The following is a 14,609-nucleotide window of genomic DNA, read 5'->3' on the forward strand; positions in this document are numbered from 1 at the left end:
TAGGGGTCTATATATGATTCCAAGTCCTGATGTATGGGTTGATTTCAGAAATACTATACCCTATGCAAATACGTATGAAACAAACTCCTATTTTTAAGATGCAATATTTCTAACTATTCATTTTATCTTGAAACCCAATACTTTTTTATTCAGTGTGAAGTATAACCAATTCAACACCTGTCACACTGGGCTTTTTCTATACACTGCAGGAGTCGGGACTTGGATTCACTTCATTATATAACCGGGACACTGCGTGTCTTGCAACACCGCCTATGTGGTTTACTGACGCCGGTAACTCTGCGACGGTCCCTAAACAGTTCTACAAAGGCTCTTTCACGACGCCCCCTAAAGTTTCTGACGAAATCCTCTTGTGAAAAGCGGGCAAATGAGCAGCCGCACAAGGAAATGAAACAACGATTGAGAAAAGAGGAGAAATATAGCCCTGAATTCTTACAGCGAAATAATATATTTAGTTGATATCTAGATAAGACTATTATTTGTCTTACGGTGGCATTCGATTAGGTTCATTGTAGCGAGTGAATATACATATAGTCCGTTCGTTGAAGTCTCTTTTTCAGACCACTGATTGTGGCGCAAAACCTCCATTGGTTAGTGTTAGTAGCTAACTTAGTTTAAGTTCTAGTTACGTGCTGGAATTCAACCATCTTTTTCTCCAGGCAAGACCAAAAATGGCTCTTATATCATCGTTGGACTTGGATTTATCCCTATGTTATGACTCGTCAAGTCTCTGCTCCGTTTCTACCGTCACGACGACCGCTGTTTTTACGAATCTTACTGCGCGAAAGAATATGAGAGTCGCGGACAACATGGACGATGCTATCCAGGAACCTAAGGAGAGCTAACCGGTATGCTATTGCTAACCTTCTGTAGTGGATAAGGGACCGTAATGGCATTTTCACTGATCTGAAATGCACACCAAGTTACTAGCTAAATTACCAGATTTTGTCGCTAACAACAACTGCCAATGAAGCGAACAATCTCAAATCAAGATAACGTCGTTAGTTAACGTTACCTAGCCTGTTAACAGCTGTGAAAACTAGCTACCAAGTTGCAAGTTCTTGCTATCCTTGATTGCCAGACCTAAGTTTGGTCGTAATGGACTTAAGCTAACGTTAGTTGTTTCATAACAACGTGTTAACGTTGCTCCTGGACGTGTACTTAACTTAATACAGCAACGTTAGCTAACCAAAACGCTTTAGACAAACTGCACAACGGAAAGCAGTCAATTGGTATTCTTTATTAAAACTACTCATTTAGTTATCTTGCATAGGGACAATTTGTTTGCCACAAGCCAGTAGTACGAATGTTTAGGAACATGAATCGCGGGGAATACTTTTCTGGGGTGCAGACACCTCCATCCACTGCCGCCGGGCATGCAGTGGCCTCTCTCCGGCAACCAAACCAGAACAGCTCGTTGATGGGCATGTTCTCCGTGATTTCTAGGCCTGCCCTGTCATTTCTGCAAAATTATTTACCAGGGCGCCCTCGGAATCCTGCCCTGGCCGACAGTGTGTCAGGGTGGGTCAGTTGGGATTTCAAGCAGAACTTTGTAGAGGCAGAAAGTGCGTTTTTAGGACAACTGGATGACATATTGCCTGGAACTCCGCACCATGCACACCGCCTACCATACCTGCAATACCAGCATGGGCTACCAGCGTCAGGTTATAGTAGTATGAATTGGTTGACAGCAGATTCTCTTAGCGAGTTAGGGATTCGAAATGCTGCTGAAATGGACTTACATTTAAGGCAAACTCCGGTAGGATACCTCGCAACCGGTTTTCTCGGTAAAGTTTTGTTGAACGCAGCGTCGTCTCAGGAAATGAAACACGCCAAGCAAGGGCACGTCCTTGGCGGGGATAGTTTTTCATCAGACGCGGTGACAGCCAGGGCAAAGAGTAGTACCGATGGTAAATGGTGGGGCGGGCTTTGGGGAACCGATGACAGTGCTCAAGGGTTGCTGTCAAATTTGTCGTCGAGCAGAGAGAGGACTGTGGAAAACAATCACAACCGCAACGTCCATTGTCATCAACCAGAGTGTGGCACAAAGGCCGCCGTTACCATGCCAACAGAGCTGTTTGTACAGTGCAATGGTGGCGAAAGGACTGGACCCTTCTGCCACAAAGAGGAGCCAACGGACAATGGAAGCCTTCAAATGGCCACCCGGACAGAATCTCTCCCTAGCCCTGATGTTCTCCCCTTAGATCACCGGGAAACAGTCTGTTTCAGAAGTCATGCTGTCAGTGTTGTAGCTGTCACTGCCTTCAGTGAGTTGTCCGTTCTCACCCCTGACCAGGATAATGGCTATTCCAGTCTGGAAGAAGAACACTCTACCTCCAGACTGTACATGTTGAGGCTTCCCTGTGAAGAGCTACAGGGGATCACAGAGAGAAAAGAGACAGACACACCAACACAGGGGAGCTCTGGTAAGAGGGAGCCGGAGGGAGAATTGGGTGAGACGGCCTTCACAGGAGGGATGGAAGGGGAGGAGGAGGTTGAGGACTCAGACGTCACAGACTCTGAGGAAGAGGAAATGGCGTCCGCTACGCCCCCCTCCGCACCTCGGTGCAGTAACAAGGCTATCGCCTACATCATGGGCAGCCCCTGCAGTGATGACAGCCAATCAGATGACTCGCTCAGCGAGGATGACGATGGTTTTGACGGTGACAGCTCGTCACAATTCTCAGATTCCGATGTGCTAGATGAAGATGAGGAGGATGCATCCGATTCCGAGCGGCCAGACTCAGAAACGGAGAGACTGTGGAACTCACTGTGCCAAAGCAATGATCCCTATAACCCCCAATTCTTTACTGCCCCCCTCCTCACCAGCCCTAGAACCATCCTGTCCACCTCTACAGCCACAGCAGCCTGCTCCCTTCAAGCCTCACCTCCAGATCAACCCCCCTCTCCCTTCTCCTCTTCCTCCTCTCCTGCGGAGGAGTTTAGCTCTGGGGATGAGTCCAGCAGTGGTGAGGTGGATGAGGCTGAGAGCCTGAGGCTGTGGAACTCCTTCAGCTCCTCCTCAGACCCCTACAGCCCTTTCAACTTCCAGGTCCCGCTCAGGACTAGAGAGCCGACAGGGGCTAAAGCAGGTGCAGGGACAGGGGCGCGCTGTAAGAGGAGCAGCAAGACAACCCCATGCTCCCCCCATCATGAACAGGGACAGAGCCACTCGCCTCCCCAGTACAAGACAGAGGCAGCAGAGGAGAGGCTAGACAGTGGCTTCTCAGAGATCCTCTCCGTCCCAGAGATCACCACCATGGGCTGTGTCACAGTAAAAAAGGTCAGTATGACTTCAGACACTGCTCTCTCTAGTGGAGAGTTCGTAATAGGCCTAAATAATGTTTACACACACTGTTATACGTCTCTTTATACATGTTTTTCAAGGAATTGTAGGTAGTCCTATTCTTATCAGTGAAATTGTCATCTGTGGACCTTGGTCACTCGCATTCCTGTGACTGTTGTAAAATGTGGAAATCCATTGAGTCATAAAATATTGAATCTTCCCACTCAGCAGTCAGAAACAGCTGTATTTGTTAATGAGTAGCTGAAGAGGAAGTCTTTTATCTCCTGTAGTGTACTTGATGTATTATGACTGTATGTTACACTCTGCCACGCCCCGTTTTATCGTTCATAGATGGGTCCAGGAGTTTTCCCTGGCCATGTGAGTGAGGTGATGTGACCAAGAAAATAAAACGAATGTCACACAAATGTAAAATAAGATATACAAACAATACTACTCAAGAATGTGTCCATGTCCACTCACAGTCCCTGCCATTCCATTAGTTTTTAGTTTTTTTAAAATCTGTTTTTCAAAAGTAATTTTGCTGTTTGCTTACGCAATTGGAAATTTGAGTTCCATGCAATCATGGCTCTGTATAAAACTGCATTGCCCTGAATTTGTTTTGGACCTAAAGAGACCCCAGGTGGTATGTCTTGTGGGTTATTTCTGGGTGTCTGAGCTGAATGTTAATTGATTATGCAGACAATCTGTCATTTTCGTCACAGTAATATTTCTCGTAATTAGAAGACAAGCAGTTAATCTCTCGTCAAGCCTCAACCAGGGAAGACTGGCATGCATGTTGCTGTTCATTCTGTGTGTGCAGTTAAGGGCAAGAAGTGCTGCTCTGTATTGAGCCAGCTGCAGCTTTGCTAGGTCTTTCTTTGCTGCACTTGGCCATATTACCGGACAGTAATCAAGACCAGAGCCGGAACAACTAGTACAGTTGATTTTTGCGTAAGAAATGCAGAACAACTTTCTTTTTTCTAACAGACATATCTTCACATCAGCTTTAGCAAAAGGACTTGCCCATGATAATTGACCATCCATTGTTATACCTAGGAGTTTAGCTTCTTGTTTAGCTTCTTGCTCAATGGTCACATCTCCAGTTGAGGTTTAGCTCTTAGAGAATGTTTTGAACCAAATACAATGCTTTTGGTTTTAGACGTATTTAAGACCAGTTTATTATTAATCACCCATTCTGATACTGACTGTAACTCCTTATTAAGAATTTCAGTGAGCTCACTGGCGTTGGGTGCTGACATAGAGAGTGTGGAATCAGCCACATAAATAGTCATTCTAGCTTGGTGTAAGACCAGCGGCGAATCATTTGTAAAAATAGAGACGAGTAACGGCCCAAGGCAGCGGCCATGAGGGACACTGTACATATTGTACGTTAGAGACGCTTCCATTGAAGAACACTCTCCGGGTTCTATTGGATAAATAACTCCAACGATTTGATGGCAGGTGAAGTAAAGCCATAGCAAGTAACTTTTTTTGTCAAAAACTATTTAACATCAAAGGCTGCACTGAAATCTAACAATACAGCTCCAGCTATCATCTTATTATCCATTTATTTTAACCAATCATCAGTCATCTTAGTCAGTGCAGTAGTCAAGTTTAGTGCCCTAATAGCTTGTGCCCTCCATTCATGATAACGAATACAAATGTCCTCTGTTAGCGACGTAGCGCATCGTTCAAGCTCCATAGCCAATGTGGCTATCACTGTCAGGGAAATTCTTATGCTGGTTGTTGAACCAGTGTCATTCTGTGTGTGTGCGTGTGTGATGGATTTACAACGTTGGCGTCTAGTCAGTCAGCATGCAGATAGGGAAAAGAGCGTAGCATGTTTACGTCTCCAGGGAGACACAGAGTGGGTTTTTAGAGAACCTCTGGAGCTCTATAACTGCTGGGAAAGCATCTTTCATTCTAGATGCAGTTTAATGCTATGAATCAGTCATGGGGCTTAAGCAGACCGTAGGACAGCAAATTGACAGCTGTTAAACCGATGGCAGTGAGAGCTGTGGAAATGTGCCTTTCCAAGACAGTGGAATGGAAGACCATCACCATGGGAGGAGACTTAATCACCAATGCACAATCCGACAGATTTCTTTGAAATGCTCGGGCTTCATTCTCCATGCCTGTTCTGTGACATTATCCCCCCTATTATGAGCACAGAACTGCCACGTTACTTAGCAACAGTGATAACTGGGCAAGACGAGGGAGGGAAAGAGACGACGGCCTTATTTTTTTCTTTCTTCTCCGTTTCCCTGGCTTGGAGCGTCAGCTCATAACCACCTCGCTCCTGTAACGTTTTCCCAGCCCTCCAGCCCATGCCAAGCACATTTCAGTGTCTTTCATCTTTAGTTAATAACCTCCGCTCTGAATAGTGTATGTCAGTTGCTCCCAGTCTGCAGTGCTCAGTGGGTTGCTGCTTTATGCAGGTGATTTTTAGTGCTTCTGTGATGCGCTACTGGCCATCCATCAAACAGTCATTTCATGGTGATACTGATTCAGCTTCTTTACCCCTCTTTACCTCGCTCTCACTTCGCCTCCAATTTCTGCCCGTATGGTTGCTGCTGTAGCAGGCTAGATGTATAGTGAGTTTGGAGAAAAAAGTAATATGTGCAGAGCTGGAGCAAGTGTGATTTTTCCGTGTGTGAATGTCTGGGTTTAGGCCTACAGTTTCTAATGGAAGTGTTTTTGGACATAATTGTAGTCCTGGATTTTGGATGCGTTGTCCTGCAGTCCTTTTAGAGTATTTAGGAATATAACCCAGTGAGGCTTTTTAATTAAAAATCCCCCAGGTGTTAAGCGACGCATTTCATTTTAAGCTGAAATGTAGTTTCAGTGACGTGTAATTTTAAGCTGAAATGTAGTTTCAACGAAAGTTGAGATCTCTGTTGTCTCTGTATCCTGCAGGTGTGTTTTAGTGAGGAGGTTGTAGTCGTATGTCAAGCTGATTCTTATGATGTTCTGTCGTACTCCAGGTGTGTTTCTGTGACACGGTGGAGGAGTTCTACGCCAGCGAGGACGACGAGGACCGGTGCGGGCCGTGGGAGGAGCTAGCCAGAGACCGCGCTCGTTTCCTCCGGCGCGTTCAGGATGTGGAGGACGGCATCGGCTACGTCCTCAGCACTACCTTCCGCGTAGCCGTCTACCAGAGACTACAGCACTACAACTGATCCTCACCCCTGACCTCTGACCCCTAATGTCCTACAACACTGCTGATCATCTGTCTCGTCTCTCTGTGACCCCTGTAGCACCAGTCCCATCTTCAACAGAATGCATCAGAACTTCTAAGTCATGCTTCATCCCCTTCCCTGTCGACCCCCAAACCTCATCTTCAACCTGGGTGTGTAGAAAAGATGACATTAGAGCGGTTGAGAACCCCCATACACCCCCCCCCCCCCCCCCTTACCGTCAGTCTGGAGTGTTGGGGAAGATGTGATAAAAGACTCTCTCCCTCTCTTCACTGCCCTCTTCCTGATCGTTTGCTGTTTTTCTTTAACCTCAGTGGAGTGATGACCTAATTTCCAATGTGATTCAGGATGACTGCTAACTAGGAGGAGTGCTGGTAATGTAAAGGAATAAGGGCTTACTGGTTCCAGTGGGAGAAAGTCAGTCGAACACAGAGCAGGTCTTCCTGCTGGGCTGTGTGCTCAGTAACCTGACTGAAACGCAGAACTTTACACTTCAGCTAAGACTGTTTCTTTTAGTTTTAAAATGGATTCAAAGCATTTTTTTTAGTCCCGTTGAGTTTACTGAACCTTTCGGTGTTGCGCCGTCCTTCTCTATCTGACGCGTGCTATCTGGGTCTCTGCCTGGTAGTGTTCTGTTTCATGTTAACCTGATCCCAGGCCGTGCCTACTGTCGTGTTCAGTATTTAAAATGTTCAGTATTATCCCCCTGAGCACCCATAGCCAAATGTCACACTGCTCCCCGGAGCTGAATCGGGTTTGTTAAGAGCTTTTGGAAAACAAACCTGGTTTGAAATAACAGAAGAAAAATCAATAATTCAAGGCTTCCTCTAAGCCGTAACAAGCAGAGTACCCGGATGTTGAAAGTGTTCTATTTGGTCATAAGCTGAGGGTGTAAACCTACAGTATGTTGACGTGTAAAGCAAGCCTCTATACTGTATTGATGGTAAAGTGTTGAAACCAAGCCTGTGTTGTTGTGGGCTCTTCCTGGTTTCGTTCATTAGCCATTGACTTCAGTTCTATCCCATGTATTATTAGCTAACTGCAAAGATAACCCACCTCTGCCCTCAACTGGCTCTTCCAGTATTTACACCTGTAGATTTCCTCATAACAGCCCACAGTATGAATACACTAACATCATAGAATAGACAATAGCATTGCTCTGCTTGTGACCTATCCAGTAATGTACAAGGCAAAATAAAAAATAATTCCTCTGGCTGCAAGCCAATGATCAGTAAAGGCCGAAGTGAATGCTTATGGGTAAGGGTGAAGTGAAATGATTTGCATGATCAATGCATCTTTAGTGGCCTCCTCGTCTACCTCCCTTAGTCATCACTGTGGTTTCCTCTAACAAAACAACATTGCTTTAATCTATTTACAGTTTGCACCAATAGGTTTCCTTCAGTAATGCGTTTCCCTTCTCCAGAGCTTGCATCCATCAGTGGTCATCTAGGAAAGGAGACGAGGAAAGCAAGCGCTCTACGACTCCTCCATTTATAGACGACCTATCCCCACTATTTATTAACCCTGTAATGCCTGTACGGACCCAGTGTTGTGTTACTCATTTTGAGGGGTTAATTTCTCCTATGTGGCTAAAAGGGTTCATCGCTGGTGTGACCAGGTTGGAAAGAAAGCAGGGATGTGAAATGCACGTTGTTCTGAAGTGATTCTCAGTATCATGGAGAAAATCAAATATATAAAAGATGCTTGGGAACTGAAAAATATAACTAATTTAACTTGGTGTTCTTTTAGTCAATACAGTCAACATGAAATTGATTTATTTTTGTAAAATATTTTAGGATGAGTTAGTAGTTCTACACTGTTCCTTATAATATACATTTTGAATTAACATTCAGTGAAAATAAATCTTCAATTATGAACAATGTTTCTGTCTCTTTTCTTGCGCCACATCTCCTCGTTTTCAATAATAATTTGCTGCTCTTATTTGGTTTGAATGTTGACACCCACCGACACTGGAGGGAGGAAGAATTGGGAGATCCGTTATTCTTCCTGGAGACACCAGATGACTACGGTCACCGTCGTTATAAAATGGTACTGCACCATCAACGCGTTGGCCGTGTTCGAACAGCGTCAAATCCATGGTGCGTTGTGGGTAAATTGTGACTGATCTACAAATAATAATGAGTAGTTACTTAAGCAAGGTGATTTGTAGTTTTACGCAGTACGTTTCTTTCTGAACGTCCTGTAACGTTGCATGCACCGGACCTGTACTAGGCCCCAGTATTTAATATAGTCAGCGGTAGTGCAATCCCTAGCAACTGGAGCCAGTCAACAATGTGAGGTGCAGTAAGATGTAAGAACATGCACAGATGCTGTCAGACGGTCTCCCCAAAACATCACAGGCATACTCCGCCTGGAAAGGATTATAGAAAGATTAGCATATTTTTAGGACTGATTTGGACCCAATCCTTGTAGAGGCACTTAAAATTAGGTATGAGATTGGTGGCTGTATATATGGAGAACCTATAGACAAATCCTTATGCAGATCCTTTACACGTTATGGATAGGAATCCTTTTAGTGGGATACGATATTGTCAGTGGTATTTTGTTGTAGTTACATTTATGCCCACAGGAGAGAGCCATATTCTCAAGTAATCATTCTCAACCACTAGAGGTCGCTCTTGCTTGTTGTTACAGTCATTACCGTGCACCAGTCGAGCCATTGAGACAAACGACCAGTCAATGGAATGGAGAGAACGGTCACTGTGCAATTCAGCTGAAGACGACCAGAAATTGTTATTTGCACTGTGATAACATGACCAATTTGTATATGAATTAAATTAAATTCATTGCACTAGCCTTTTTTTGCTAACCAAGTAGCACACACTAAGTATATGTCCATTTATTATTGGTAGAAACGGTGAAAATGTGTAGTCGGATACGCCCAAAGATGGTTGATTGCAGATTTCAGTGTATGTCCTCCCCGGTTTTTGTGGTTACAGCATTATCAAAATATGAAGAACTGATCAAATCGGAACCAGTTAAATTGAGATTTGTCTATATTTTCTCATACGACATGTGTGGCCTTTAAGCTCAAAGTTTGATCTGCATTGTGTTCTTTCCATTACACTGTCTGTTAGCTGATCTCCTTTTGTCCTTATTCTTCTTTTGTCCTTCTGAGAACTCTATTCTTCTGAGGTAATGTGCTTCTCCTGCAGGGACATCCTGGGGGGACTGACCAATACTGTCACCTCATTGGCTCACTGGGATGCCTGGGGGTGGTGCCTAGGATGAGATTACAGGTCTCCCTCATTCTCCCTTTCTCTCTCTCTCACTCTAATGAAAGGAGGTTTGAACAGCCGTGACGTCACCACCCACCACCGATCCAAAAATCACTCTCTCCCCCTCCCTCTCTGTCGTTCTTCCTCCATCCCTCCCGCTCCCCTCCATCTCTCTCTATCTTCACTGCTTTACAGGAGGACTGTAGCCTGGATGGGCTCATGTGACATTTAAATACCCTGGCATTTTCGACTGGGCATGCTCCGTTGCATCAATCGGTCGCTCCCCCTCCTCCTCGTCTTCCCCTCATTCCTTCTTTATCCATCCTTTCCTGAGGAGACGATGCCTATTATTGTCCTGTATCCCTGCTCAGTCACGCTGGTGCCTGTAGCTACTGGGGCTGTTGTCTCTCTCTGTTTCTCTCTCTCTCTCTCTCTGGTTCTCTGACTAACCGAGAGCTGTCTTTCCCCTGTTATTGTGAGGACGTGGAGGGATAGATAGACAGTGTGTTCTGCCTGGTCACACTCTCTCTTCCCGTCTCCTGCTGTCTAACCGGGCTGACCGACCGCCTGCTGCTCTCTCCTGGGATGGATGGATGTACACTGTTCTAGCCTGACTGTCTGACACCCTCACTGACTGACTACAAAGGAGGAAGGAGGAGCGGCACACTGAACACATCAGCAGGTGGCTGGTAAGGGACACGCAGATTCATAATATCTATGTGTGTGTGTGTGTGCACACCAGTTCATTTGCAACATGTCTTGGTTTTACGTGAACAAGCTAGTAAGAGGGAGCGCTAGTGAGTGTGTGTGGGTTGTCCATTACACGGTTCTCTGTGTTTATTTGTTTTATTGCCTACTGTGTATTGCTTTGTGTTGATGTCGATGGTCATAGACTGTGTCTATATTCCTGCACGCCGTTTTTTCTCTCTCTCATATTACAGAGACAGGGTTGGTTCAGAGGGATAGAGGTTGGCTAGGGGTTGAAGTAATGGTTGTGTTTGGGTGTTGGGGCTCAGATGTGGCTGGCACCAGTAGCCAGGTTGTTGGTGCCAGTTTTGGTGCCCCGCTGCAGATGGGCATAGTCTTGTCAGTCAGGGACCCCAGCGGTGCCATCACCTCTTCTCACACACACACACGCACACACACACACACACTCTGCATATACATTCACACATACAAAATACTCGCTATAACACTCCAGCCATGCATGTTGATGGGTGATGTTTGGCAGTGCTCTGCTGCATGTTAAACGGCTCATGGCAGGACTAAGCCCGTCCAATCCCATCCCAGACAAGCCCGGCAGAGCCGATCTGAGCCAAAGCAGGGGGGATGAGGTGGACTTTGATTCAGAGGATAAGCGTTATTGACTTCAACAGGCGCCTGTCCTGTGTGCTGTGTGTAAGTGTGAGTGTTGGTGTGTGTAAGTGTGAGTGTCGGTGTGTGTGCGTGCGTGAATGCGTGTGTGTGTGTGGCTCTAGGTGTCTGATTAACATTGCCATTAATACACCCTGACAGTGACGGAGGAATTAGCCTGACCCTTTAATGCCCTTAGCGTTAGGGTATTGTAGTGTATGTGTGTGTGTGTGTGTTTTCTTTGCTTCTTTGAGACTCTGGCAGTTGCTGGCAGTTGAGGTGCTTCTGATTTAGGCATTAAACTGGATTTGTGACGCTTCTTTAAGAATGCGTGTGGATGGACACATACACACAAACACACATGCATGTTCCCACGCGCACACACGTATCCTGTCTGTTGGCAGGTCACACCGTGTTCTGATGGTGCTTCCTAGCTCCCTGCCAGGGGTGCGGCCTGAAATGATCCCCAGAATAGAGCTGTATTTGCGAATGACGTCCCTCTTCTCTGTCCCAAGCACCTCTGCTGACCACACTGCTGTCTGTTTGGCTGTTTTCTCACCGTGTCTCTGTCTCTTGTCTGCCTCTCTCTCTTTCCCTCTCTCTTTCCCTCTCTCTTTCTCTCTCTCTTTCTCTATCTCACCTCACTCTCTTTCCCTCTCTCTGCCCTCCCTCTCTCTTTCTCTCTCTCTTTCTCTATCTCACCTCACTCTCTTTCCCTCTCTCTGCCCTCAGTCTCTCTTTCCCTCCATCTCTTCCTCTGTTTGCTGTGTGTTGATTGGTTTCTGGAAGGTAAATAGAACTGTTGTCCTGCATTTCCATGGCTGTTTTTCTATGATGACTGCAAGATGTCGTTTGTAATGGTTTTGCTGAGCTGTGAGTGTGTGTGTGTTTCTGCAGGGAGTGGGGTTATTGCTGCAGTGCTTACTGCACCCTCTCCGGCAGAGGGTGTGATCAGGAATTTAAGCACGTCTCAGTGCACACACACACACACACACACACACACACACACACACACACACACACACACACACACACACACACACACACACACACACACACACACACACACACACACACACACACACACCACACACACACAAACTCGCACACACACACACACCACACACACACACACACACCACACACACACACACACACACCACACACACGCACACACACACACACACACACGCACACACGCACACACAAAAAAAAACTGGGTGGAGTGAATACAGTTGTTCTCTGCAGAGGACTGCTACAGACCTACAACAACAACAACTGCGTCTATCTATCTATCTCCCTCCCTTCATTTCAACCTCTGTCCTTATTTATGTCAATCCTCACCGAGTCGTAGAAATGGGTTTGCAGGTTACAATAACATCTCCTCGGCTTATCAACGACGTTACTGAGAGGGATGTGGGATATGTGTTTGAGAATGGAGCGAATATAGTGTACAAAACATTAAGAACACCTTCATAATATTGAGTTGCACCCCAAACTTTTGCCCTCAGAACAGCCTCAATTCATGGGAACATGGACAGGAAACTGTTGAGCGTGAGAAAACCTAGCAGTGTTGCAGTTCTTGACACACTCAAACTGGTGCACCTGGCACCTACTACCATACCTCATTCAAAGGCACTTAAAATATTTTGTCTTACCCATTCACCCTCTGAATGGCAGATATACACAATCCATGTCTCAATTGTCTCAAGGCTTAAAGATACTTATTTAACCTGTCTCCTCCCTTTCCTCTACACTGATTGGAGTAAATTTATCAGGTGACATCAATAAGGGATCAAAGCTTTCACCTGGATTCACCTGGTCAGTCTATTTCTTGGAGAGAGCAGGTGTTCCTAATGTTTTGTACACTCAGTATATATACTGAACAAAAATGAAACGCAACATGCATATGAGGAAATCGAAATCAATTCATCAATTCAATTAATCTATGGATTTCACATGACTGGGAATACAGATATGCCTCTGTTGGTTACAGATACTTAACAAAATGGTAGGGTCGTGGATCAGAAAACCAGTCAGTATCTGGTGTGACCAACATTTGCCTCATGCAGCGGCGACACATCTCCTTCGCATAGAGTTGATCGGGATGTTTTTGTGGCCTGTGGAATATTGTCCCACTCCTCTTCCATGGCTGTGTGAAGTTTCTGGATATTGGCGGGAACTGGAACACGCTGTTGTACACATCGATCCAGAGCATCTCAAACATGCTCATTTGGTGACATGTACGGTGAGTATGCAGGCCATGGGAGAACTGGGACGTTTTCAGTTTCCAGGAATTGTGTACAGATCCTTGTGACATGGGGCTGTGCATTATCATGGTGAAACATGAGGTGATGGTGGCAGATGAATGGCACGACAATGGGCCTCAGGATCCCGTAACAGTATCTCTGAGCATTCAAATTGCCATTGATAAAATACAATTGTGTTCTTTGTCTGTAGTTTATTCCTGCCCATAACATAACCCCACCGCCACCATGGGGCACTCTGTTCACAATGTTGATATCAGCAAACCGCTCGCCCACACAACGCCATACATACTGTCTGCCATCTGCCCGGTACAGTGTAAACCCGGGATTAATCCGTGAAGAGCACACTCTTCAGTGTGCCAGTGGCCATTGAAAGTGAGCATTTGCCAGCCGAAGTCGATTACGACGCCAAAATGCAGTCAGATCAAGACCCTGGTGAGGACGACAAGCACACAGATGAGCTTCCCTGAGCCGATTTCTGACAGTTTGTGAAGATATTCATCGCTTGTGCAAACACACAGTTTCATCAGCTATCCGGGTGGCTGGTCTCTAACAATCCCGCAGGTGAAGAAGCCGGATGTGGAGGTCCTGGGCTAGCGTTCTTGCAGTCAGCTTGTCAATTGTACGCTTCCTCAAAACGTGAGACATCTGTGGCATTGTGTTGTGTGACAAAACTGCCAATTTTAGAGTGGCCTTTTATTGTCCCCAGCACAAAGTGCACCTGTGCAACGACTATGCTCTTTAATCAGCTTCATGGTCTGCCACACCTGGATAGGTTATCTTGGCAAAAAAGAAATGCTCACTAACAGGGATGTTAACAAATTTGTGCACAGAATTTGAGAGAAATTAGCTTTTTGTGTGTATGAAAAATGTATGGTATCTTTTGTTTCAGCTCCTGAAACATGGGACCAACACTTTACATATTGCGTTTATATTTTTGTTCAGTGTATATGTATATATACAAAAGTATGTGGTTACCCCTTAAAATGTGTGGATTATTTCAGCCACACCCGTTGCTGACAGGTGTACGAAATCGAGCACACAGCCAAGCAATCTCCATAGAGAACCATTGGCAGTAGAATGGCCTTACTGAAGAGTTCAGTGACTTTCAACGTGGCATTGTCCTAGAATGCCACCTTTCCAACAAGTCAGTTCGTCAAATTTCTGCCCTGCTAGAGCTGCCCCAGCCAACTATAAGTGCTGTTATTGTGAAGTGGAAAAGTCTAGGAGCAACAACGGCTCAGCAGCG

The 14,609-nt window shown here is 45.6% G+C and overlaps 2 protein-coding genes across 3 annotated transcripts in view; both read left to right on the forward strand.

Moving 5' to 3' along the window:
- Nucleotides 1–270: 270 nt before the first annotated feature.
- Nucleotides 271–8,378, forward strand: LOC109893155 (protein phosphatase 1 regulatory subunit 15B). Its single transcript, XM_020486229.2, has 2 exons — nucleotides 271–3,301; nucleotides 6,289–8,378. Exons 1-2 carry the CDS (start codon nucleotides 1,325–1,327, stop codon nucleotides 6,481–6,483), a joined length of 2,172 nt encoding a protein of 723 aa, XP_020341818.1. The 5' UTR covers nucleotides 271–1,324; the 3' UTR covers nucleotides 6,484–8,378.
- A 1,542-nt stretch (nucleotides 8,379–9,920) lies between these two features.
- Nucleotides 9,921–14,609, forward strand: part of LOC109870016 (pleckstrin homology domain containing, family A member 6) — a 180,572-nt gene continuing 175,883 nt past the window's right edge. Inside the window, exon 1 of one of the 2 annotated variants that reach the window (XM_031825423.1) lies at nucleotides 9,921–10,429. The gene's annotated coding sequence lies outside the window, so the exon portion shown is untranslated. The remainder of the gene's footprint in view (nucleotides 10,430–14,609) is intronic. The other variant, XM_031825398.1, reaches the window with a different exon arrangement.

The sequence above is a fragment of the Oncorhynchus kisutch genome, linkage group LG1, assembly GCF_002021735.2.
Source record: "Oncorhynchus kisutch isolate 150728-3 linkage group LG1, Okis_V2, whole genome shotgun sequence".
Lineage (NCBI taxonomy): Eukaryota > Metazoa > Chordata > Actinopteri > Salmoniformes > Salmonidae > Oncorhynchus > Oncorhynchus kisutch.